The sequence below is a fragment of the Oncorhynchus mykiss genome, chromosome 12 (genome assembly GCF_013265735.2).
Source record: "Oncorhynchus mykiss isolate Arlee chromosome 12, USDA_OmykA_1.1, whole genome shotgun sequence".
Taxonomy (NCBI): Eukaryota; Metazoa; Chordata; class Actinopteri; order Salmoniformes; family Salmonidae; genus Oncorhynchus; species Oncorhynchus mykiss.
Window position 1 is genome coordinate 38,409,130 of NC_048576.1, and position 25,429 is coordinate 38,434,558.

Here is a 25,429-nt window from a genome sequence, read left to right on the forward strand (position 1 = left end):
TGGCCCATATCCTGTGTGCTCTGGAGAGTGCTAGCATTACAAGGGGTGTAGTAACAAAGAACCACCTCTTCCTAAGGGTCACAGTGCTACACCCTGGGGTCCACTGTGCACTGTGCTGCAGCCGCACTGCCTGTGGCCTTGATTTCCTGTCTATTGTCTGCATTTCTATGAATGTTCTTTAAACAGGCGGGTCGCTGCGGCCTGAAATCGAAACTCACAGTGTAAATATTTTGAATTACGGGGGCAGAAAATGTAATGCGGTAGTGTAGAGTTAGTTAAAGGAACGTCTGTTGTTTAAACCCAAAGCCGCCCTTCAATACTAAAGAGTCTTGCTTGGCCTACACAGTGACAGTCAGCAGCCGAACTACTTGCCAAACAGACGAGGAACTTGAATGACGTTTTCAGAGGAGGGAAGGAAGCAGAGGGAAAAATACAACAGGCAGAGCCCCAGAGTCCCAATCCAAGACAGAGTTGCTGCTGTTTGAATCCCAAACTCAAAACAGCTGTACCCCTCCAAAAAAGGGCCGCCAGTAATATTTATAACGTATCACACGCGCAAGAACCCCCCCCCCTCCATCCATCCATTCAGCCCTCCCATCCCTACACAGCCATCCCCAATCCTTGGAGCAGGAATCTCCACAGACACCCCGGCAGAGTGCCTTATTTATCTGGCGGTGAGACACGGGAAAGATTGTTCCAATTAATGACGAGTCATGGATCAGAAGAAGATTTACAGCAGAGATCAACACTTAGACAGCACTGCTTCTCCTGCACACACCACCATCCTCCCCTGTATTCGTTAGGTTACTAGAAGGAGGCCTACTGCAACACCAAATAAAGATACAGCATGTGTGTGTTTGGAGGGAGGAACACTGCAGGTGTTTGCACGCCGGGAGCTGTGTGTGTGTGCTCGCATGTGTGCGTGGTGCATGTGTGTGTACACCCGTATGTCTGTGTGAAGGTGTGCGTGTGTGTGTGTGCATCTGAGGACCCAAAGCTCAACCCGGAGTGTTCCAAAGCATCCCAGGAGTTTGGTCCAGTTTCTAGAGTGGATCATTTTAAAGATCCCGTTACATGCAATGGCAGTGGGGTTCTTCGGCCTGAGTTATGGCTTCGAAATGGGAGGTGTAAGGGTACAGCTGGGTGACAGATAGCCTCAGCGATGGAAATTATTGCGGGGAATGTTGATGTGGGGGCTAGCGGGGGTCCTGAGACAACCCTCATTATCTGGATTTAATGGGTGTGTGGACCACCACTCCCATGACCCCCTCCATTGCTCCCCCACTCCAGTACCCTCAGTGAGCAGCAGCAGGGTTTATGGGAAGTGAAGTGGGCCCAGGAGCCCAACCTCTTGGCAGATTAATTAGCTGACCCAAACCTGTGGAAGAATGAACAATGTTAGATTCAAGACAGGGCCGATGGGACGCCTGCACTCTTCTACACTAGGTTTGCCTTGGATTGTTTGTTCTTTTTCGTTGTCTCTCTTGCTCTCTCTCACACACTCTATCTAGCTCACCCTCTTTCTTATATCTCCCTCTGTCTCTCTCTCTATAAAGTGATAGAGAGGGTTAAATGTGTTTTAGCATGTGTCTGGGCCCTGTGGACAGTAGTTTAAAGTTGCCTCTGATGGTGACTCATTGGGTGGGAGGCAATAGAGAAAGTGCGCTGCCTACGTGAAAACATACTATAGTATACTATGGTATAAATACTGTAATATTCACAGTAGTGTTTTGCGGACTAAAATCTGAAAAACACTACAGTGAAAACTGTAGTATTTACTGTAGTATACTGTAATATTTACAGTTAACTATAGTATAAATACTGTAGTAAAGCCTCCCGGGTGGCGCAGTGGTTAAGGGCGCTGTACTGCAGCGCCAGCTGTGCCATCAGAGACTCTGATGTCCCAATTGTTGTCGATTCTTCACAAAAAAAAACAGTTTTATATCTTTATGTTTGAAGCCTGAAATGTGGCAAAAGGTCGCAAAGTTCAAGGGGGCCGAATACTTTCGCAATGCACTGTATTTACCAAATAAACTAAAATAAAAAAAATCATAAAAAGTATCACAATAACATAACAGTAACAAGGCCATATACAGGGGGTACTGGTACCGAGTCAGTGTGGGGGTACAGGTTAGAGGTAATTGGTACAAGTAGGTAGGTAGGTATGCATAGATAATAAACAGAAAATAGCAGCAGTGTACAAAACAAATGGGGCCATGCAGTCGTGGGTGAACAGGGAGTACAGGAGGGACTAAGTACACACCCCTGAGTACACCTTTTGTCCAGGTGGGAAAGGGCAGTGTGGAGTGCGATTGAGATTGCATCATCTGTGGATCTGTTGGGGCGGTATGCAAATTGGAGTGGGTCTAGAGTATGATGTTGATGGCTAGCTTTTCAAAGCACTTAATGACTACCGACATGAGTGCTACGGGGCGGTAATCATTTAGGCAGGTTACCTTCGCTTCCTTGGGCACAGGGACTATGGTGGTCTGCTTGAAATATGTAGGTATTACAGACTCAATCAGGGAGAGGTTGAAAATGTCAGTGAAGACACTTGCCAGTTGGTCCGAGTGCACGTCCTGGTCATCCATCTGGCCCCGCAGCTTTGTGAATGTTGACCTCTTTAAAGGTCTTGCTCACATCGGCTACCGAGAGCGTTATCACACAGTCATCCAGAACAGCTGGTGCTCTTGTGCATGCTTCAGTGTTGCTTGCCTCGCTCCACTGGGCAGCTCGCGTCTGGGTTTTCTTTTGTAGTCCGTAATAGTTATCTAATAGCACATCTGACGAGCATCAGAGCCGGTGTAGTAAGATTAAATCTTAATCCTGTATTGACGCTTTGCTTCTTTGATTGTTCGTCTGTGGGTATAGCGGGATATCTTATTGGCGTCTGGATTAGTGTCCCGCTCCTTGAAAGCTGCAGCTCGAGCCTTTAGCTCGATGTGGATTTTGCCTGTAATCCAAGGCTTCTGGTTGGGATATGTAGGTACGGTCGCTGTGGGGACGAAGTCATCGATGAAGCCGATGACTGAGGTGGTATACTCCTCAATGCCATTGGATGAATCCCGGGGACATATTCCAGTCTGGGCTAGCAAAACAGTCCTGTAGCATAGCATCCGTGTCATCTGACCACTTCCGTATTGAACGAGTCACTGGTACTTCCTGCTTTAGTTTTTACTTGTAATAAAATAAAATTGTATTGTATTTGTCACATACACATGGTTAGCAGATGTTAATGCGAGTGTAGCGAAATACTTCTGCTTCTAGTTCCGACAATGCAGTAATCACCAACGAGTAATCTAACCTAACAATTCCACAACTACTACCTCATACACAAAAGTGTAAAGGGATAAAGAATATGTACATAAAGATATATGAATGAGTAATGGTACAGAAGATGCAGTAGATGGTACAGTATATATACATATGAGATGAGTCATTTAAAAAAAAAAAAAAAATACTAGGCAAGTCAGTTAAGAACAACTTCTTATTTTCAATGACGGCCTAGGAACAGAACAGAACTGAACTCAGCTCATATGTATATGTATATACTGTACTCTATATAATCTACTGCATCTTTATGTAATACATGTATCACTAGCCACTTTAAACTATGCCACTTTACCTTGTACCTGACAAGGTACAAATCTGTCGTTCTGCCCCTGAACAGGCTGAACAGGCAGCCTGTTCAGGGGCAGAACGACAGATTTGTACCTTGTCAGCTCGGGGGTTTGAACTTGCAACCTTCCGGAACTTGCAACTAGGCTACCCTGCCGCCCCGGGGTATATAAACATAAAGTGGCATAGTTTAAAGTGGCTAGTGATACATGTATTACATAAAGATGCAGTAGATTATATAGAGTACAGTATATACATATACATATGAGCTGAGTAATGTAGGGTAAACATTATATTTATTATATATTAAGTGGCATTGTTTAAAGTGGCTAGTGATACATTTTCACATCAATTTCCATCAATCTCCATTATTAAAGTGGCTGGAGTTGAGTCAGTAGTTTGGCAGCAGCCACTCAATGTGGCTGTTTAACAGTCTGATGGCCTTGAGATAGAAGCTGTTTTTCAGTCTCTCGGTCCCTGCTTTGATGCACCTGTACTGACCTCGCCTTCTGGATGATAGCGGGGTGAACAGGCAGTGGCTTGGGTGGTTGTTGTCCTTGATGATCTTTATGGCCTTCCTGTGACATCAGGTGGTGTAGGTGTCCTGGAGGTCAGGTAGTTTGGAGGGCGGGGAGAGCTTTGTATGCATCTGTGTGTGGAGTAAAGGTGGTCTAGAGTTGTTTTCCCCTCTGGTTGCACATGTGACATGCTGGTAAAGATTTGGTAAAACTGATTTAAGTGTGCCTGCATTACAGTCCCCGGCCACTAGGAGCGCCACTTCTGGGTGAGCATTTTCTTATTTGCTTATGGCCTTATAGAGTTGGTTGAGTGAGGTCTTAGTGCCAGTATCGGTCTGTGGTGATAAATAGATGGCTACGAATAATATAGATGAGAACTCTCTTGGTAGATAGTGTGGTCTACAGTTTATCATAAGGTACTCTACCTCAGGCAAGCAATACCTTGAGACTTCTTTAATATTAGACATCGCACACCAGCTCATATTGACACAAAGACACACACCCCCACCCCTTTTCTTACCAGACGTAGCTTTTCTGTTCTGCCGGGGGCATTGAAAATCCCTCCAGCTCTATATTGTCCGTGTCGTCGTGCAGCCACGACTCGGTGAAACATAAGATATTACAGTTCTTAATGTCCCGTTGGTAGGATAATCGTAATTGTAGGTCATCAATTTTATCTTCCAATGATTGCATGTTAGCAAATAGAATTTATGGCAATGGGAGTTTACTCGCTCGCGTACAGATTCTCAAAAGGCAGCCCGATCTGTGTCCTGTTTTCCTCCATCTTTTCTTCACGTAAATGATGGGGATCTGGGCCTGTTCCCGGGAGAGCAGTATATCTTTCTCGTCGGAATCGTTAAAGGAAAAACCTTCTTCCTGTTTGTGGAGAGTAATCCCAGTTCTGATGTCCAGAAGCTACTTTCGGTCATAGGAGACGGTAGCAGCAACATTTTGTACAAAATAAGTAAAAAAATAAGTTACAAACAACGCAAAAAATTGGTTACGGGCATGTAAAATGTCAGCCATCCTCTTCGGCGCCATTTTAATAATATAGTAATTCATTTAGTGTTTTTTTCAGATTGTATTATACTGTAGTATTTACTGGTGGGTTTTGAGAACATTATTTGTCGTATTTGCTATAGTCTTTTTGTTTTATTATCTTTTACATGGCATTGGAGGCTTCTCCTTGAGGAAAGAGCAAATTTTCCATAACCTGTAGGTAGGTAGGTAGGTAGGACTGGGGTCTGAACGGATAGTTCAGAACACAATGTGTGGTCTAAACTTGGCATGTAAGTTTCTTACTTATGGGTGGCAAAAATTGGGATATGGGGAGGGGAATGGGCAGGGTGTTTTTGCGGACTGTAGTGTTTTTGCAGACATTACTGTGGTATTTACTTCATAGTTTCTTTGTGGATAATACTGCAGTATTTACTATAGTATTCTACAGTATACTACAACATTCTGTAGTAAGAACTACACCTGATTGAGGGATACTATATTGTTTAGTATAGTATTTTACAGTATACTACAGAATTTAGTACCCTAGCTACTGCAGGACATCAACACAGGCAGACCAGAAACAAACACATTTTTCTGACAATGATGACGTTTTGCTCAGGATGTGATTTGGTTGGTGTGAATCTATTTTCATACTGGCCTCCCGTGGGGGGTGTTTTAGTGCTCCAGAACAACCCACAGTTGACCTCAGCTCATCACTGATTGCAATTGTTTTTATCAAGTGAGGCCAAATACTTGCTGGCATCAATCAATCAAATGCTAAAGCGGCAACATGCCATACTCTTTTGTTCCAGACTGCATCAGATACTTGGGCTACACAAGGGAGTTGTTTCCCTCACTCGGATGATTTGCAAATTGAAGTAAAATTATGAAAACACAGACGAAAACACAGACATTTTTTATTTTTTATTGGTCAAATATTTGGTGAAGCCTGGCTTCTCATGGCATTCATGAATACATGCCACTGCAGATAGGCCTACTTTCACAATTAATTAGGGGAAGGCTGCAGCAGTATGATCTTCTGCCCAAAGTGTTAAACTCAATCAAGTATAAATTGATCACAGACAGACAATTTGGTTGTCTACCTCTCCAGTTGGAAAAAATGCTGCATTGACTGATATGAAATATGATTAGAAATCTTGAAGTACGGGCTATGTGCGTTACATTTTGGGAATGCATGTGAAGTATGATTTGTGTGCAAATGTTCTATAAAACTAATTGTTTTAGGCTTATTTGATCGTGAAAACATGGCTGCGATAGAATGGGTGGGTACGTTTTATAATAATTTGGGCCATCTGAATTCATTTTCGTATGGGAAGTTTTATTATGGCCTAGTTTAGTATCAGGCGTTCTTTTGCAACAGCTTGAAACTTCACTCCTAATACTCCCCAATATGATATTATATTTTGTTTCTGTTAAACAAATATGATATTATATTTTGTTTTTGTTAAAATGTTTTTCAATCAGGCGAATTTCGAGGGACTTTTTAGTCCCAAGTCACACCTTGGACATCTCTCACCTCTTGTTCAACTCATAGATCCAGATATGACATCCTTATGGCTTAATGATGGATTCCCTAATGATGAGAGTTCCATATTCTGGGAAGACAATCACTCAGGTTATGCTATTTGTCTGAAAGTGACAATTTTCTTCCACCTGAAATATTTGTAGTGAAGCATTCACCTGATTTTTTTATATGTTGACCCTCTGAACCCCATTGACTTTAGTGTCTGCAGCCTAGTTGCTAACGTTTATGGACATATGTAAGAGAGACCCCCTTTGGGAGGCCGCATTTCTGCCAAGTGAAAAAAACAGAAGGTATTTAAGGCGGTCTATGTTGCAGCAGCAATGTGGTAATTTCAGTTGAAAGTCTCATGTTAACATTCCAATCTGGAAACTGGATCAAAAGAAATGGACACCAACATGTTGTCAATGGACAGTCTTTGGGACTACCAGCACTACAGGCAGTTAAATCCTGAGAATAAGTATAAAACCTCTCTCGATGATAGTGCCGTAGAATAGTTACTGTAAATTTTAGGACTAACATTAATCATTAGCGTTCACGCTATTGAAATAAGACTGGATTAAAAAATCCCTCTAACAACAGATCTGACAATAAATCACTTTTGTGTTTTTTTTAAACTTTGAAACAGCTATTCCCAAATCACATGCATCTGGCCTGTACCCGTGGCAGGGCAGCCTCTCCATCAAGGCTGGGTCGGTAGAGGCCAACAGTTGGTTGACACATGATTTTGATTCCAATAAATGATCCCAAAATGGTTAATATCTTGGCCAAGGGAGGTTGATATGAATTTATGTGACATTCCATGGGTAATCTGTCCCATCTGTTGACCGCGCCCTGGGGGAATCAGCAGCTATAATAAGGGGAGAAGAGTAATTTGGAATGGGGTCATTTATGGGGTCCAGGGCCTCTGGCACTACTCCCTCCCCTCTACTTTATTTTAGTGGAGATCCCTCTCTTTTTATGTGGCTTCAGGAGAGCTGCGGGGCATAGGTTTCAGCCATAGCTGGTATAGATGAAAAATCTGAGACTGCTTTGTTTCGCAGTCTGTGGTGGGAGGAGAGTTGAAATCACAATTACACTGTCTCCTCTGTTTGGGCATTGAGGCACATGCTAGCATTGTTATGGGGAGATTTTTGTGTAAACATGAATGCATGTGATAAATACATGAACAACAGATAATAATCATCAACAAACAGTTTACTAATGGTTAACAAACAGTTTACTAATGGTTAACAAACAGTTGATTAACAGATGTTCCAATGTAGTGTTATCAGTTAGGGCCTAGGTCTCAGAGAATGCTGCCGTGAGTGTGATGAATGGACGGCGAGTCTGATTATCTGAGACTGCTACAATATCAGCAATCAAAACCCTTTGGTTTTGGTAGTCTGAGATCGCTAACCAATGGAAGACCTGGCTAATACGCATGAATGTTCACAATATTGTATTGTACTGTCCTAGATGTTTGTTATTTGTGTAACTTTGTCCTCAGGCTAGAATGTCTGGTGAGACTATGATTTGTGCCTAGTGGGTCTACTGCGATGCCTGATATGTCTGTGTTTTTGTTGTAACTTTAGTCTTTTTGAACCACTCCAAACAAGAAGTTCCTTCACTGGAAAAATAAAGTTATTCTAATTCTAATTCTTGATGAGCATTGCAAGGGTGGTTGATTTCACCCCTCTGGGATTGACTCTGCCCATATATGGGTGACTCCGCCTCTTTTTGACTGACCTCATCACTCTGTGTTCTGTCCCGACAGGAACTCTCCTGATGACTGCAGTGTGGGGAAGAACAGAAAATTGTCCAGCGGAGGTGAGGGCGCTGCCCCCGTCACATACAGCAGCTACCTGGAGGACAAGCTCATCGCTCCCCCCAACATGACCACCAACGAGCGCCGCGTCATCGTTCCCGCAGGTAACAGAACAGGTCAACACCCCAAATTACACCACAGTGATCTGAACACCAGAACACTTTTCTATAGACAGCTGAAGCTCTTAGTTGGATCTGCTCAATTACATTGGGTTAACTCACCTGTCTTCAATTGAGATGATAATCAATATGCACATGTAAACATAGCTTAAGAGGACCCACTTTGGAATGAGAAGCAGGACGTTGCCATCTCTGGTTAAAGAAGCCTTCAATACCAGTCCCAGTCAGTCAGGTCCAGTATGTGGTCACTCACTGCCTTTGATAAGGGGACCTCATGTCTCTCACGTACAGTGCATTCATCTGTCACAAGGAGAGACTTCCTGTGATCTGCAGCACAGAAGCTCCAGCATTTTGTTGCCGAGTGTGCTGTTCATTGTCTAGACCATTTCCTATGGTTCTGGTCCAAAGGGGTGGAGTAAGGATCAGGGTGAAGGAGGGGGCTGTGAGTCCCTGCCAAACTGGAGAAAGGTATTATTATAATTTCCCCATTCACACACCTAGAATACAATACCTGAATCCTGACTGGAACACACATAAGACTGTAAAGCAGCCAAATAAAGCCAAAATCTTTGAAATTAGATGAATGTAGATATTTTCCAGAATGAAATTGACATACTAAGGTTTTTCTTTGATTTAAAGTCAGAGATCGACAATGCATAGTCACTAGACTATACATGTTCTATTCCTGGCCTATGTGCATCAGGGTTTTGAGGACTACACTTTTATGAATTACATGAAGCGCAAACCAAAGATCACACTAGATCATTCTCCATCCTCCATCCAGTAAACCAAAGATCACACTAGATCATGCTCCATGTTAGCCTTTGTCACAGAAATGTTTCCAATGGAAAATCACCATAGAGTAACTTTTTTAGAGTAATTTCCCCACAGAAAAACCTGTCCATTGAGGGCATGCAGCACTGTATTCTCTATCTGGGGGTTGTGCATCACAGTTTTTCTGGGGTAGCGCAACTTCCTCTTCAACTGAAGCTGACAAGGACAATGACACGGCATGTTAAGAACATCCTGTTTTTGCTGTTTAGTTTGAGGAGGACAATGGGCACACACTGCTTCATGGAATATAATGGGAGGTCATCATTCAACTGGCTTTTCTGCTCTACGTATAGGAAACACATTCCTGATATTTTGGTATAGGGACTTGGGGAGATAATCTCAACTTCAAATACATACAGAGCTGTTCCTATATGATGCACAATGCATCCCTTATGGCATTTTAAGAAGCCTCAACCCCCGCCCCCCCCGTCCTCGACCCACAATCTCTGCCATATAGGAAAATATTGTGTTGTGAGAAGGTCACTCTGGTTACTTTTTATAAAGGCATTATACTCCAAAACTAAATGATGTTGACACCATCTGAAATATAATTTTCCCTTTTAAAACATTATAACCTGTAGCCCAACTGATGCTTGCCTTGCTACCCACACTCCTTGCTCCAGCCAAACGCCCACGTACGTTTGTTTCTTCTCCGCAATGAGTCTGTATCTGAGTACCTCCCCGGCGATTTCTAGAACGCAAACACATTCTAACCGTTCTGATTGGTCCCAGAAACGGATGTGTTGTGCCAGAGTCAGAACACTTGTGGGTAAAGCGGTTATTTGAAAGTTTGTCATTGGATTTGATACTTGTTTTGTGCTATACCCCACATTTTGACCTCACCACAAACAACTTCAACGATGGCAGTCTCAGACTGAAGTATGTTGCAAAAGATAGAGCAGCGGAAGAATTCCGTTTGAGTTGTCAGGCAAATCTGATGCGACACATCGGCTTTAAATAATAGGCTAAAGCATGGGGTTGCCCATCTGCATTTACCTAATTGAAAACCCCCAAAAGACTCAATGCATCAAATGCTACAAATCAGTCAGTCCTGTTTAAGATCAGGAAGGACTATTTTTATTATTCTCATGACCATGGCCTTATTTCTATTACAGCCTATTGGATGGGTGTCATTCATGTCCCATTCACCCAGTTCAATGCAACATCGATAGGTTTAGGCTGCTACATGATACTCAAATTTTCCCTATACCCATCATGAAGTTGCTACAACCTAGCCTATGAATTAAAGTTTACAATGAAAAATGTAATGTAAGGTGACACATTCAATACTGCCTTGCACACTCTTGCATGCATATACAGTACCAATGAAAAGTTTGGACACACCTACTATTTCAAGGGTTTTTCTTTATTTTTACTAAACTCAGCAAAAAAAGAAATGTCCCTTTTTCAAGGACCCTGTCTTTCAAAGGTAATTCGTAAAAATCCAAACAACTTCACAGATCTTCATTGTAAAGGGTTTAAACACTGTTTTCCATGCTTGTTCAATGAACCATAAACAATTAATAAACATACACCTGTGGAACGGTTGTTAAGACACTAACAGCTTACAGACAATAGGCAATTGTGATCACAGTTATGAAAACTCAGGACACTAAAGAGGCCTTTCTACTGACTCTGAAAAACACCAAAAGAAAGATGCCCAGGGTCCCTGCTCATCTGTGTGAACTTGCCTTAGGCATGCTGCAAGGAGGCATGAGGACTGCAGATGTGGCCAGTGCAATAAATTGCAATGTTCGTACTGTGAGATGCCTAAGACAGCACTACAGGGAGACAGGACGGATACCTGATCGTCCTCGCAATGGCAGACCATGTGTAACAACACCTGCACAGGATCGGTACATCCGAACATCACACCTGCGGGACAGGTACAGGATGGCAACAACCACTGTCCGAGTTACACCAGGAACACACAATCCCTCCATCAGTGCTCAGACTGTTTGCAATAGGCTGAGAGAGGCTGGACTGAGGGCTTGTAGGCCTGTTGTAAGGCATGTCCTCACCAGACATCACCGGCAACAACGATAGATAAACGCGAATCCGACCATCATCCCTGGTGAGACAAAACCGCGACTCGTCAGTGAAGAGCACTTTTTGCCAGTACTGTCTGGTCCAGCAACAGTGGGTTTTTGCCCATAGGCAGGGATGATGGTCGGATTCGCGTTTATCTTCAAAGGAATAAGCGTTACACTGAGGCCTGTACTCTGGAGCGGGATCGATTTGGAGGTGGAGGGTCCGTCATGGTCTGGGGAGGTGTATCTCAGCATTATAGGACTGAGCTTGTTGTCATTGCAGGCAATCTCAATGCTGTGCATTACAGGGAAGACCTCCTCCTCCCTCATGTGGTAACCTTCCTGCAGGTTCATCCTGACATGACCCTCCAGCATGACAATGTCCCCAGCCATACCTCTCGTTCTGTGCGTGATTTCCTGCAAGACAGGAATGTCAGTGTTCTGCCATGGTCAGCGAAGAGCCCGGATCTCAATCCCATTGAGCACCTCTGGGACCTGTTGGATCGGAGGGTGAGGGCTAGGTTCATTCCCCCCAGAAATGTCCGGGAACTTGCAGGTGCCTTGGTGGAAGAGTGGGGTAACATCTCACAGCAAGAACTGGCAAATCTGGTGCAGTCCATAAGGAGGAGATGCACTGCAGTACTTAATGCAGCTGGTGGCCACACCAGATACTGACAGTTATTTTTGATTTTGACCCCCCCCCCCCCCCCCCCCCCCCCCCTTTATTCAGGGACACATTGCTCCATTTCTGTTAGTCACATGTCTATGGAACTTGTTCAGTTTATGCCTCAGTTGTTGAATCTTGTTTTGTTCATACAAATATTTACACATGTTAAGTTTGCTGAAAATAAATGCAGTTGACAGTGAGAGGACGTTTCTTTTTTGCTGAGTTTATTTTCTACATTGTAGAATAATAGTGAAGACATGAAAACTATGAAATAACACATATGGAATCATGTAGTAAGCAAAAAAGTTTTAAACAAATCAAATGTATTTGATATTTGAGATTCTTCACTGATGGACTTCAATGCACAACACATCAGATGTGACCAGGTGAAAAAACCTTTCCAAGCCAAACCATATCATAACCGCTACACACAGCCTATATCGTTATCACCATATTAGCTAAAGTAATGTCATAGTCAACATAGCTAATAGAACTAACGCCTTAGTCTGGCCTCCTAAGTGGTGTAGCGGTCTAAGGCACTGCATCTCAGTGCTGAGGCGTCACTACAGACCCGGGTTCGATCCCAAGCTGTATCACAACCAGCTGTAACCGGGATTCCCAAAGGGCGGCGCACAATTGGCCCAGTGTCATCTGGGTTACGGAAGAGTTTGGTCGGGGGGGGGGGGTCTTCACTTCGGTCTTCAGTTGAACGGTTTTTCCTCCAACGCATTAGGGCAGCTGGCTTCTGAGTTAAGCGGGCGGGTGTTAAGGAGCGCGGTTTGGACGCATGACTCGCATGACTCGAACATAGTTGCAGCTATGAGACAAGATCGAAAAAGGGGGTAAAAAATTATAATAATGAAGAACTAACGTGTTAGTAAACCTGCTACAATCATGCAGTAACGTTACAGTGTGCAGTTCAATAAGCAGATTGGCAGTTAAACCGACGGGCCCCGGTGGCAATAAATTTGTCAAGCCAAAAGCTTATCTTGACTTGGGAGGGATCCAGTGTTGTGTTGGATAGTCATAGCTAACATAGCATTCCTCTGTTTGAGCCAAGTGTTGGTGTAGGCTAAACTAGCTAGCTAGCTGCATTTACTAGCTAAGTAGCTAAGTGAAAGTGAAAGTCTCTCTCTCTCTCTCTCTCTCGGTTCTCCTTCATTTATGAAGATATTTATTTGTTCAAAACTGTTTAACTATTGCCTCTTTCTCTCTTTGAGTCAACTACTCACCACATTTTATGCACTGCAGTGCTAGCTAGCTGTAGCTTATGCATTCAGTACTAGATTCAATCTCTGATCCTTTCACTGGGTGGACAACATGTCAGTTCATGCTGCAAGAGCTCTGATAGGTTGGAGGACATCCTCCGGAAGTTCTCATAATTACTGTGCAAGTCTAAGGAACGGGGTGAGAACCAAGAGCCTCCTAGGTTTTGTATTGAAGTCAATGTACCCAGAGGAGGACGGAAGGTAGCTCTGTAGCTACCCTACAGAGTGCTGTTGAAGCTACTGTAGACCTTTATTGCAACAGTGTGTTTTAATAAATTATTTGGTGACGTGAATACATTTAGTATAGTTTTATTTAAAAGTATAACTTTTTAAATGTTTTACTATAAAAATGTAATGAAATTCACTGAAGAGGATGGTCCTCCGCTTCCTCCTCTGAGGGGCCTCCGCTGCTACAAATATACTGTACGTTGTAACATGTCACCCCAGGGTTTTTTTCTGGAACAAAATGGGGAATAGGTGGTGGGCTTGGTGGGGGCATTGTAATGGACATGGCCAATGGCGTGGTCTCCAACCAAACATTTTAGAGGCCCTCCTCTTGGCTGCAGAGACAACGTTTAACTTTTAGTTACATTTCCTGCATTTCTACCATATTTTGTCATGGGGCTGAGAGAATAAAATGCTGTTTTATAGCAAATGTAACAAAATCAATGGAGGCCCCATGCCATGACATTTTTTGAATGTTAGATTATCCCTGACTGTCTAGTTAATATGCTGGTGATTTTTTTGTTCTCAAAGATGATCTTATTAAAAAATATATAGGTTCATTATTTTCTCTACATACTTTATATCTGGTGTTAGTCGTTTAGGTTTACACTTAAAACATTTTATTAGTGGCCCGCTGTTGCTAAATGAATAAAGGGGAAACACTGCGAGTGCCAGACCCACTGATCGACCCACTGATCCTTGCCTCGTGGTGCTAGAGAGATGGATGCTCACAGAGTTACCGTTGCCTCTTGCTCCTTGCTCTCTGAGCCAGTGTAAGTTATCCCGTTTACTCCATAGGGCTCTGATCAAAAATAGTGCACTATGTAGGGAATAGGGTTCCATTTGGGACACTGGGCCGGAGCTGCTAAGTATGGCTGGAAAGGAGGGTCAGACGACGGTGTGGTTTGTTTCTGTACGTGTCAGCTGTTTTTGGATCCTGTTATGTGTGTGCCAAAAGAAGGTGTGACAAACTGGTGGGTTCCTGTGAGTGAGTGGGATGTTTGGTACCAGGTGCATGATCTCTGGGAAAGAGAGTGTCACGGTTCTAAACACATTCTCAGCAGTCATCTAATTGGACAATTTTAATTGCAAAATGTTAAATTAATTTAGAAAATGTTGGTTAAAAAAAAACAATTTCATTACAAATGTACACTCAAACCTGTTATCATATAAAGAATGGGAGTAAGTATGAACTGTAAGAAAATAAGTAAGAATGTAAGAATGAAGGTAAGAGTTTTCTCTGTGTTGTGTCCATGGCCTGGCAGATCCCACACTGTGGTCCACGGAGCATGTGCGCCAGTGGCTGGAGTGGGCAGTAAAGGAGTACGGCCTGCTGGATGTGGATATGGCTCTCTTCCACAACGTGGACGGCAAAGACCTGTGCAAGATGTGCAAGGAGGACTTCCAGAGGCTCACGCTGAGCTACAACGCAGACATCCTGCTCTCCCATCTGCACTACCTCAGAGAGAGTGAGTCTAGTATCTTCCTCCTCCTCCTCCTCCTCATCATCCCTCTCTCCTCTCCTCCCTCTACATGCTCCCGCCTTCTGCCCCCCTTCCCTAGCTGGCCAACACAATGCAATGGCAGGCAGTAAAGAAAGAGGCTACAAAGGGATACTATTGAAGGGCTGCTGTGGTCTGGTGGTCCATCTTTTTCTACCTCTATACCAGGGGTAAGGTTGGAGAACTTGTCCTGGTGGGTTATAAGTTAAGCAGGCTTAAGGGGCTTTATAGCCAGCGTCCAACTGAGCTCTCACTGACATTCTCCGGAGGGCCTCAGCTACTTTGCTTGACTGCAGATTAGAATGAAACGTGGTGAAGGAGTCCCTGTTGTCGCTGCTTCTGCTGCTTTGGCTGAATGACTCACTGCTCCAAGACCTGCTTTCCTGTCCACTGACACCTCACCTCCTCTCTCCAACACATGCATTGGTGCATGTCGTCCACATGCTTCTTCACATGCATACACACACACATTCAGGTTTTAAGTTGTTAACATTAGATGTTACAGTGGTAGCTATGTAGTAGCAGTAGGAGTAATGGTGGCAGTAGTGTAACAATAATAAAATCATTAATAATATGTTTTTAAAGAGGAATAGGTACACTACATCAATAAAGCCATTATTGGCACCCATCTTAAGAAGCATATCTGTTTATAGTCATTGGAGAAGGTTTGTCAGACTCTTGAGATTATGTTTATCTTTGACACTCTCTCTCTCTGCTCTCTCTGAGTCCAAGTTCCATTTGATCGTGCAGAGAACTTTCCAGTGAACCATTACTCTTCTCATAGTGACTGCTTGTGGGTTTGTTTGTTTGATATCAGTGTCGGTTTCGGTAGGGTTCACCCACAGATGTGCAGAGGAGGTGAGTGATGGGAGAAAGAGGAGAACCAAACAGATAGAGCCAGCCAGACAGAGAAATGAGAAAGCCAGATAGCTTGAGGAGTTCATAGTTCAGTGATGTGTACCACCACCTTCTGAACATGGGTGTTGTTCATTTTTGTGTGTCATCATTATGTGCCAAAAACTGTCCCCATTCAGACTAAGTGTAGGTACAGTATAACATTGGGTGATTCCATGTCAGGACATCCCGAAAATATTTTGGGTATCTCAGATTGTTCTTTGAATTCTGACATAGAAACTTCATTGGGAGGAAGGATGTTTGACATGCTTTTTACATTTGTATGATGAAAGTGTCCGATTTAGGCCCTTTTTAGACCACTGTATACATGGCTCCTGTAAGACCCAACGATCCATGAACCGTACGATACAGACAACATATTTTTGCCATTGTACTCCTTATAGTGTGCCCTCAAATATGGAGTATGTCTAGATTCTGAAATTTACACATACATAAAATATATTCATATGAAGACCAATTTTATACATTGACGTTATAGGTCATTTACCAATCACAGCCCACCTTTAGGATTGCACATTCAGCAAATCACCACCAGAGGGAGTTCCCTTTGAATCCATTTTCCCATTCACTGTGTTGGTGGTGCTCATTAAATTAATCATAACTTCATAACTAGGAGAGAAATTTGATGTAATTTTAGAGTATATTGTTGCAAACATTGTCTTAAAATTAACTAAATCTAAAACTAAATCTAAAACTAACTAAATCAAATAGGGCACTTTATATTAATATGTTGAATGTTGAATAAATTAATGTTAACGTTTTTCTTTTAGAATCTTGAAATACTCCATATGTTAGAGCACGCTATAAGGAGTATAATGACACCAAGATGTGTGTATCTTGTACAGTTCACAGATCATAGGGTCTTATAGGAGGCAAGGGCCTAAACTGGCCACTCTCATCCTTCCTCCTGATGGTGTTTCTATGTAGAAATTGCCAGAACCATATGACATACCCAAAATACCACCCCCATTGCATTATTCCACAATCCTGTGCTTGAATCGCTCTTGATATGCATGAGTCTCATGAAAGTCTTTTGAAAGGCCTTTTCTTATACATTACTTTTAGTGTAATCACCAGTTCCCACACCCTCATTGAAATACTGTGGGCAGTTTTAAATTGATAAGAGAGAATTGCCAATAGGCATACTTAGTGTCACTCCAAAGACTTGTTTTTTGCTGGCCCTATATTAAAAATAGTTGCTGGATTTGGCTTTGAGGTCTGCTTGACTGGAAAATACACTAGTGATGGGGGGGATGAAGAAAGCCCTCACAAGCTTTCCTTTCATCCCCCTCTCCTCCTTTTGTTTTTGGCAATGGCTGCTGCTTCTCTTTCCCCCTCATGTGTACACACGCTCACCGAATTTACTCTGGAGGAGGGAAAGCGATGGATTCTCACGGACGAATGTGGGCACGAGTGATTAACTGTTTATTTGGGTTGGCCCTCCCTACCATTGTCTTACTTACAAGTTCTCTCTCTCTCTCTCTCTCTCTCTCTCTCTCTCTCTCTCCCCCCCCCACTCCATTTCCTCACCACTCTATCTCCCTGTATCGCTCCTTGCCTGTTGAATGTTGCCTCTAATGGTCTGTGTTTGTGTTATGGCTGCCCCCTCCCCCCTCCCTCCCAAAGCATCACTCCTTGCACATCATAGGTTGTTTGAGCTGTTCTATTTTTTTGGTTCATCTCTTTTTCAAAAGAATGTTTTATTTCTCAGCTCCACTTCCTCACTTGACTTCCGATGATGTTGACAAAGCCTTACAAAACTCCCCGCGGTTAATGCATGCTCGCAACTCAGGTAAGGAGTCCCCTGCCCCCCTTCTCTACCTCTGGCTTTGCTCCCGCCACCACAGTATCCGCACACTCACACAGTGCCCACCTATGTATATACAGTGTACTCTTTATATACATTCACACTAATTTGTTTGTATTCAAATGAGTATCAGATTATGCATCAAGTAATCAAATTGTATCTTTTGTTGTTATTATTTCTAATGTGTTTTTGTTATGTGGTGCAGACGTTACTGTATGCCGGTGCAGTAATGCATTGTGACTGTAGAGCGTAGAGGACAGCATGTGCCAAAGTCTAACATTGATGCATTCTGCTGTAATTGTCCTTGTGCTGCACAAAATCCCTCCCCATATGGATATTCGTCAAAGCAATTAAATTGGAACATTCAGGAATTGTGTCATGAGAAGTTGTCATTACGGGTACATAATCATTTACATAATTTATCCTCTCTTTCCCTCTCTGCAGGAGGTGCGAGTTTTATTTTCCCCAACACTCCTGTTTATCCCACTGACAACTCCCCCAGAGTCTCCACTAGGCCAGGTGGGTGATTCATCACTCCTATAAGTTTATGTAGATGAGGCATAAGAGCACACTGTAAGCACATCCAATTACACTTGTAGAGGAGCAAGGTACAGGGAGGAGAAACAAGGAACCACATACCTTGGAGACAAAGTACTACATTTTGCAAATTGCCCAATGCCCATGTACAAATACACATAAACAAAGATATATTTAGAAGTTTGTCGAAAAATGTTTTATAGGTTTTATTTATATTTCAACTCAAGCATCCCTTGCCCTTAAAATAATACTCCAGACTGCAGTAGTTGTGTCTCTGTGTTTGGGCCTCTTGTATTATGGGAAGTTTCTGGCAATCCACAACTCTTGCCTCAGACCGATGAGGTGAACCACAGAAATGCACTCACCCATCAGCATGTTTTTGTTTTTATAATAGCGCCCTCTAGGGTTGAGGTTCATAGCTGCATGCAGCAGGTTCATTTGTCATTTATGATATTTTACAGACCTGGCTTATGAAGCAGCCAGAAGATCTGTCTGGGCTCCTCAAGCTGTGTCTTCCACCAAAGGTAAGGAGTCACAATGTACTGCACATTGGTCCTTTGTCAAAACATGGCACTCCCTTTGCGTTTCATCTATTGGGAAATGTGTATAAGTACATTACAGTGAATTTAAAATATTTAAAAGATCTTTACAAGCCTGTAGACTAAACATAAACAAAACAGGTCAGGCAGAAAACAGGAATTTGGATACCTCAAGATAAGAAGCTATTTCTCCACTGTATACACTTGGAACTTTGCACTCAGGGAAACCCCCTGTTAATATTTTGGGAACTGTATCCCTCAAGGTTCCCAGCCCTCCCCAAACATTGTCACCAAAACAGAGGAGCAGAGGCCTCAGCTAGGTAAAATATAAGCTTGAACAGTACTCTGAAATAGATGTTGACTGAGCCGAAAAAATACATTTATCCTACTAATGTGAATGTTTTTCACTTCTTAGATCCTTACCAGATCCTAGGGCCTACGAGCAGCAGGCTGGCAAACCCCGGTGAGTTTTAGGGTGGGTGGAAGTGATTATCACTTCATTAGACAAGATTAAAGATTTTAGATATTCATATTACAACAAAGGCACCATTTATATAAATAGTTGTTTGTTAGTGACTCTTGCTATTAGTTCTTGTGGTGTTGACTGTAGCACGTCTTTTTGTAGTTGTTATGGTGATGACCACCTGTCTATCTCCAGACTGTATTAGAATTGTTACGATATTGACTCCCTGACTCTGTCCAGACTGTATAAGTAATTGTTACATGTTGACTTCCTGTCTCTGTCCAGACTGTGGCCGGGACTCAAACAAACCGCAATCCGCCGACATCGCACTACTCTTGAGCTTTAAAGGTAATTTACGTTTGAGCTGACATCCGTAGCGTTTACCCTGAATGCGACCGTGATCTTCAAGGAAATTGCCTTTGAAAGTGAAGTGCAGTGTGATGTCGGCGTAGTGCGGTTTGAATCGCAGCCAGTATTAGTAATTGTGACTGTGCTGACACCCTTTCTGCCTGCAGGCTCGGGACAGATCCAGCTGTGGCAGTTCCTGCTGGAGCTCCTGTCAGACAGCGCCAACTCTGGCTGCATCACTTGGGAGGGCACTAATGGTGAGTTCAAGATGACCGACCCTGACGAGGTGGCGAGGCGCTGGGGCGAGAGGAAGAGCAAGCCCAACATGAACTACGACAAGCTGAGCCGCGCCCTGCGCTACTACTACGACAAGAACATCATGACCAAGGTGCACGGCAAGCGCTACGCCTACAAGTTTGACTTCCACGGCATCGCCCAGGCCCTACAGCCTCACCCTCCAGAGTCCTCCATGTACAAATACCCCTCCGACTTATCCTACATGAGCACCTATCATGCACACCAGCAGAAGGTCAACTTTGTCACACCTCACCCCCAAGCGCTACCTGTCACCTCCTCCAGCTTCTTTGCTGCCCCCAACCCCTACTGGAATTCCCCCACCGGGGGTATCTACCCCAACACCCGGCACCCAGCCACTCACATGCCCTCTCACATGGGGACTTACTATTAGACCTGCCAGGGGGAGGTCGTCTCACAACTCTAAAACTGGGGGAAGAAACGGGAAGAAACCGGCAAACACAAAGGGCAGTTTAGGAACCAAATGAAAAGCGGGCAGGATCAATAATGAAGGAATAATGTAGAGGTAGGGTGTATGAGGTAGAGGTAGGGTTTCATGCCCTATAATTACTTGTGTAATTCTAGAGCATGAGCAGGTAAGGGAACTCAAGGTTTTTTAAAGGATTGAGAGGAGGGCTACAGACATGTCGCTCGCTATAAGACGATATAGGAGGGCACACTGTAAAAAGGGCAATAGAGGATGTTGCTATGACCAAGGGCATTGTGCGACATGTAGTTATTGGGAACAGTGAAAGACAAGTCTTTGAGTAGACGTAAAAGGGAGTTATCAGTGGACTATTTAACATGAACATGTCCTTTTTATGAAGGGCGATAAATATACCCCAAAAATAACATATCTGCATGAACAGTTGCTTATTATATATTATTTTTTTTAAACTATTCAACTACCTTATTTAAAGAAGTTAACATATCAAAGACTGTACAGATTAGGCAAGGTAAGTGAGATGTAAGTGAGGAGAGGGGTGTGGTGTTGCAAATGAGTGTGTACTTTAGAGTACACAGAGGAAGTAGGGAGGAGTACTAAACTTGGCTGTGGTAAACTGTGAAATTAGCACCAGCAGGAAACACCTTGGGTAGACTTGTGCTAGATGGTCATGTCATATGACCATGGATGGACTCACAGACTGTTTGTGACCAAGGGTGGGGAAACATCAGAGAGGATGGCGGATCATCAAAAGACAATGAAATATGTGAAAAAGTAAGTATTATTCCTTTGGATATTATTAGCCTTATGTCTTATCAGTATTTTTATACTATATGGTAGTCCATATGGCATTATTGAACGTAAAGGAACTTTTTTTAAACTTGATTGTTATTCTTGAAAACAATTCATCAGTGTTTTGGAAATTGAGAAAAACTGGAAATAAGATTCGTAAAATGTAATGTGTGACCTCAAATCTTTTTAGAAGGAAGGAGGGTTTTTCTTGACCAGTGCCTTACCACAGAAACTCCCAGTTCAGCTGAAGAGATTTTATGAAGTGCCAATTTTGTATTATTGTTTTTCTGAGTCACGAACGCTGTGCGTTTGTTAGATTGAAGTATACAAGTCAGTGTTATATTTCTTTTTATATGATAAATATATAACTTATGCATTTATACACTACGAGTTGATCTCAGCCAGCCAAAGACACATACAACGTTTTTAAATTAGATATAGTGACAAAAAAAGTAATTGAAATGGACCAAAGCGGGCAGTAAACAAAAACATTTAAAAAACTATTGTCGCCTTTGAACTTTAATCTCTGTAGACAGTTTACAACATAAACTATATATACTAATCTAAAACGGATTGTGTTGGCCAGGCAAGGCATTTCAGACCTGTTCAGTATTATTTTATGGGATGCAGGCTTGGGTAGGACACCTATAAACTGGCAGCCTTGTAAGCTGAGAAACAGGACTGAGATACTGAGATTGTTGACTAAAGGGACGATAAAAATCATATACTTTGATAGATTTTCTACAGTGTAATTTCTAATAAAGTATTTTCAACCAAAGTGCTGTCCTCTCTTGTCTTGGAAGGTCAAAGATTGTGTGTTATTGTGCTCTGTCTGCATACAGTAAAGAGAAGTTGCTCCCATTGTTTTGACCCAAAACGTTCAGTGTGTGCCAACAACCAAACGACAGACCTCGAGTTCGATTCAATCTGTATTGCTGAAGCATTGCAGATTGCACAATAGAAATGTAAAGGTAATTTCCGATTGAGCCGACAAATGCAGCGTTTGCCGTGAATGCAGTCTCCATTGCCTTTAAAATTCAATCACGCTGTAACTTGGAACTTTTGCGATACGGATTGAGTAGAGCCCTTAATTGGCTCGACCCTAAGAGATGAGGAGTAGAGCAGTGTGGGATGGGGGTAATGGGAAGGGGTATAAAAACATCCCTTCAATCTCATAATGGCATATGAAACATCTCTTCTTCAAAGTCAATGGTTTATTCATAGACAGAAAAAACACAGCTCTTAAGCACTACACACTAAAAAAGTTTTGTTCTATCCCCATCTGCTCTTAGTGTGAAATTTGTGTAATATATTAAAATATCCAACTTGAGGGATACAAAGAAACAACATCTTCAATCTTCTTTCCTGGAATCCTATGTACAGGTTAAATATTTCTAGTACAGCAATAGTTACTGCCACAGTTCCACTCAAACACTGGCACCTGAGACCCAGTCCTTGTTTTGCCTGTATGTCCATATTCTCCTATTATATGGCTTGTGGATCCAAACGATGTGCTAATTATATACTGCACCTGAATTTACTCTGTCCAGATGCATACTGATCATGTTGAACATGAGTTTATTTGCCTAAAAGTGTCATCATTCACTCATGCGTATTGGGTTTAGCAGTTATATGAAATAAAAACAGATATATTTCCGTAACGCGTGTTTACAAATTGTTTCCAGACAGTAACTGTGGGTCATGTTTATTACCAGTGTCCAACATGTTTGAGGGACCTCTTATTCCTTCTTGTACTCCTCTAGTTTCAGCTTATCTTTGTTGTTGCTGGGGAGTATAGGGTCGCTGCTCACCTGCACCTTGTCAAAGAAGTTAAAGTCAGCCACGTACTGGCCACCAGGGGTGCTGAAGAGCACAGGCTTGAACTTGTAGTCCCACAGGATCTCCTGGGGAACGTATGAGGTGCGGCTCTGACAAGTGGCTGCCGTGGACTCCATGGTGGCATTAAGGGTGACCAGCAGCTCAAAGTCACGCGTCCGCAACCTCTCGGCGGTCAGCCCCGCCAGGGGGCTACTCTCATCCAGCACGTGGTAGAATGTGAGGGGCAGGATTAGGAAGGGGCACTCCCCGCACGAGTCTATGTAGAAGTCCACAGCCGTCTGGCGGATCAGAGTCTTCTCGCCCTCCTCAGTCACATTGGGTGAGAGCAGCTTGCCCATCAGCTGGCACTGGATCAGCAGGCTCTTCCTCAAGTTGGCCACACGCACCATCAGACATACTTTACCATTGTGGCGGCAGATCACTGCCAACTGGCTGAACTTGATGGTCTCAGCCCGCTTTTTGGGTCGCGCCAGCTTGGCCAGAAAGGCCCCAGTTACAAAGATCTCAGCCAGGCCTGTGGTGACCAGCTGGACCAGCAGGACGAAGATGGCCAGCGGACACTCGTCGGTGATGTAGCGGAAGCCGTAGCCAATGGTGGTCTGTGACTCCAGGGAAAAGAGGAAGGCACCGGTTAGGGTTGCGACGTTCATGACACAGGGCGTGTGGTTGGACAGCAACTCACCCTCGAAGTCACCGTTGCCCATGCCAATAAAGTAGAAGATGACACCAAAGAGGAACCAGGTCATTATGAAAGTGGAGGAGAAGAGGGTGAGCTTATAGCGCCACTTCATGTCCACCACCGTGGTCCAGATGTCATGGAGGTAGATCTTCACCATGCCCTCCACGTTGTCAATGCGCACTTGGTTGTGTCCATTCTTGGAGACGATCCTCCGTTGGACATCTGCCTTCTTGGTGGTCATCTTGGTCTTAAGTGTGTTCTCTGTAGTTTCCACTTTGTTGTCACCCTATTTGCATTGCAAGCAGTGGGACTGAAAAAGAAGAAGCAATGTTAGTCAATGGCAACAAACTAGGACACAGTAGGTAACACAGTTCAGGAATAGTTCAAGCATTAAATGAGCCCTTTTGGACATATGTCAGTTACAAAAACATTCTCACTAGAGCTACTGTGGCTGGTTGGTTTCATCCTGAAATTAGGCAATTGATAAGATATTTCCACACACCGAATTTCACATCACAGATATTTAACCTGTTAGATACTGTATGTCCTCCCTCTGATGTTCAAATATGTACAGTATATCACTGACCCAAAAACATTTCCTCTAAGTAATGTCTAAATATTATGTTATATGTATTCCCCACTGAAACACACTATTTACATTTAAACAAGGTTTCTTTTAGAATATATGCAATATATGACATCTTTGTAAATCTAGATTCTTAATTTTGCCAGTTGACACGGTAACTAGAAAAATAGAGCTCCTCATGACAGAAAGCTCAGGATTATTATTTCTATGGTTAATAAGAAATTATGGAAAGTTGTAAATTAACTCAGTAGCATGCAGTAACACTTTCTGTAGAACGTCTTACAAAGTTCCTAACTTCTCTAAGTTACTTTTAAAATGCAAGGAAGTTGTATAATACTTACGTTCAGTGTTGATGCCTTCTCAGGTGTGGCTTCATTTGCTCTCAGTAGTTATAATCTGCAATGTGAACCTGCTGTAAAAAAAACTTCTTGAGAGTTCCACAATGTCCTCTCCTCTTTGTCCTCTTTGGCACAATGATATTTAGGACATTTTGTGAGAACAAAAAGGAGAGAGAAGGAAAAAAGCTTATTCAATGAGTTCTTGGCTACCTGTAGGTAAGCTTTTATTTCAAGTGTGGGACAAACTCCACCCTGCCAGGGGCAGGTATGCAACAAGTGCTCCCTTTCACACGTTTTAAAAATTCTCTGAACTCATAGTTTGTTTTGTAGTTCCATGCATGATTGTTGTTTCTTTATACACACACCCTGATTTACTATCTCCAAGGCTTAATAATGTACTGACAGATATTCTAAATCCTTGACCAGAACAGAAAATGAAATGACCCTGATCTCAGCCTTTTTTATTTGACTATGGTATTGTATTAAAGGGAAGATATGATGCAGTTGAAAGCTAAAGACAAATGGAAAAGTTGGGTTCAATATAATGACATGTATTACCATTAATAAAATGGCAAGTCAAATCACAAATCACACCGTATGTAAAATCACCACATCGAAAATGCAACAATTGTTTTTCAAAGTGCATGTACTGTATGCAGGGAACTGGAAAGTGGGGTCCCATGACCCATATCTAGCCAATAAGGAATCTGTATAATC

General features: G+C 42.9%; 2 protein-coding genes across 9 annotated transcripts in view; one reads left to right on the forward strand and one right to left on the reverse strand.

Moving 5' to 3' along the window:
• The window catches only part of erg (ETS transcription factor ERG), a 93,715-nt gene extending 71,667 nt beyond the window's left edge, over positions 1-22,048 (forward strand). For 4 of the 8 annotated variants that reach the window (XM_036937519.1, XM_036937518.1, XM_036937524.1 and 1 more), the window contains 9 exons: positions 8,435-8,589; positions 14,894-15,097; positions 17,757-17,837; positions 18,297-18,371; positions 18,851-18,913; positions 19,192-19,248; positions 19,344-19,391; positions 19,677-19,739; positions 19,907-22,048. In XM_036937519.1, the coding sequence (XP_036793414.1) occupies positions 8,435-8,589; positions 14,894-15,097; positions 17,757-17,837; positions 18,297-18,371; positions 18,851-18,913; positions 19,192-19,248; positions 19,344-19,391; positions 19,677-19,739; positions 19,907-20,427 (1,267 nt within the window). In that variant the 3' untranslated portion in view covers positions 20,428-22,048. The remainder of the gene's footprint in view (positions 1-8,434; positions 8,590-14,893; positions 15,098-17,756; positions 17,838-18,296; positions 18,372-18,850; positions 18,914-19,191; positions 19,249-19,343; positions 19,392-19,676; positions 19,740-19,906) is intronic. The other 4 variants (XM_036937522.1, XM_036937523.1, XM_021623698.2 and 1 more) reach the window with 4 other exon arrangements.
• A 251-nt stretch (positions 22,049-22,299) lies between these two features.
• LOC110537566 (ATP-sensitive inward rectifier potassium channel 15-like) lies at positions 22,300-24,958 on the reverse strand. The gene is made up of 2 exons (XM_021623704.2): positions 24,716-24,958; positions 22,300-24,098 (listed from the first exon to the last, which is right to left on the reverse strand). Exon 2 carries the CDS (start codon positions 24,027-24,029, stop codon positions 23,010-23,012), a length of 1,020 nt encoding a protein of 339 aa, XP_021479379.2. The 5' UTR covers positions 24,030-24,098; positions 24,716-24,958; the 3' UTR covers positions 22,300-23,009.
• Positions 24,959-25,429: the final 471 nt, after the last annotated feature.

Bases quoted from the DNA above. Each gene is read 5' to 3' on its own strand.
- LOC110537566 (XM_021623704.2), bottom strand. From the start codon at position 24,029: ATGACCACCAAGAAGGCAGATGTCCAACGGAGGATCGTCTCCAAGAAT.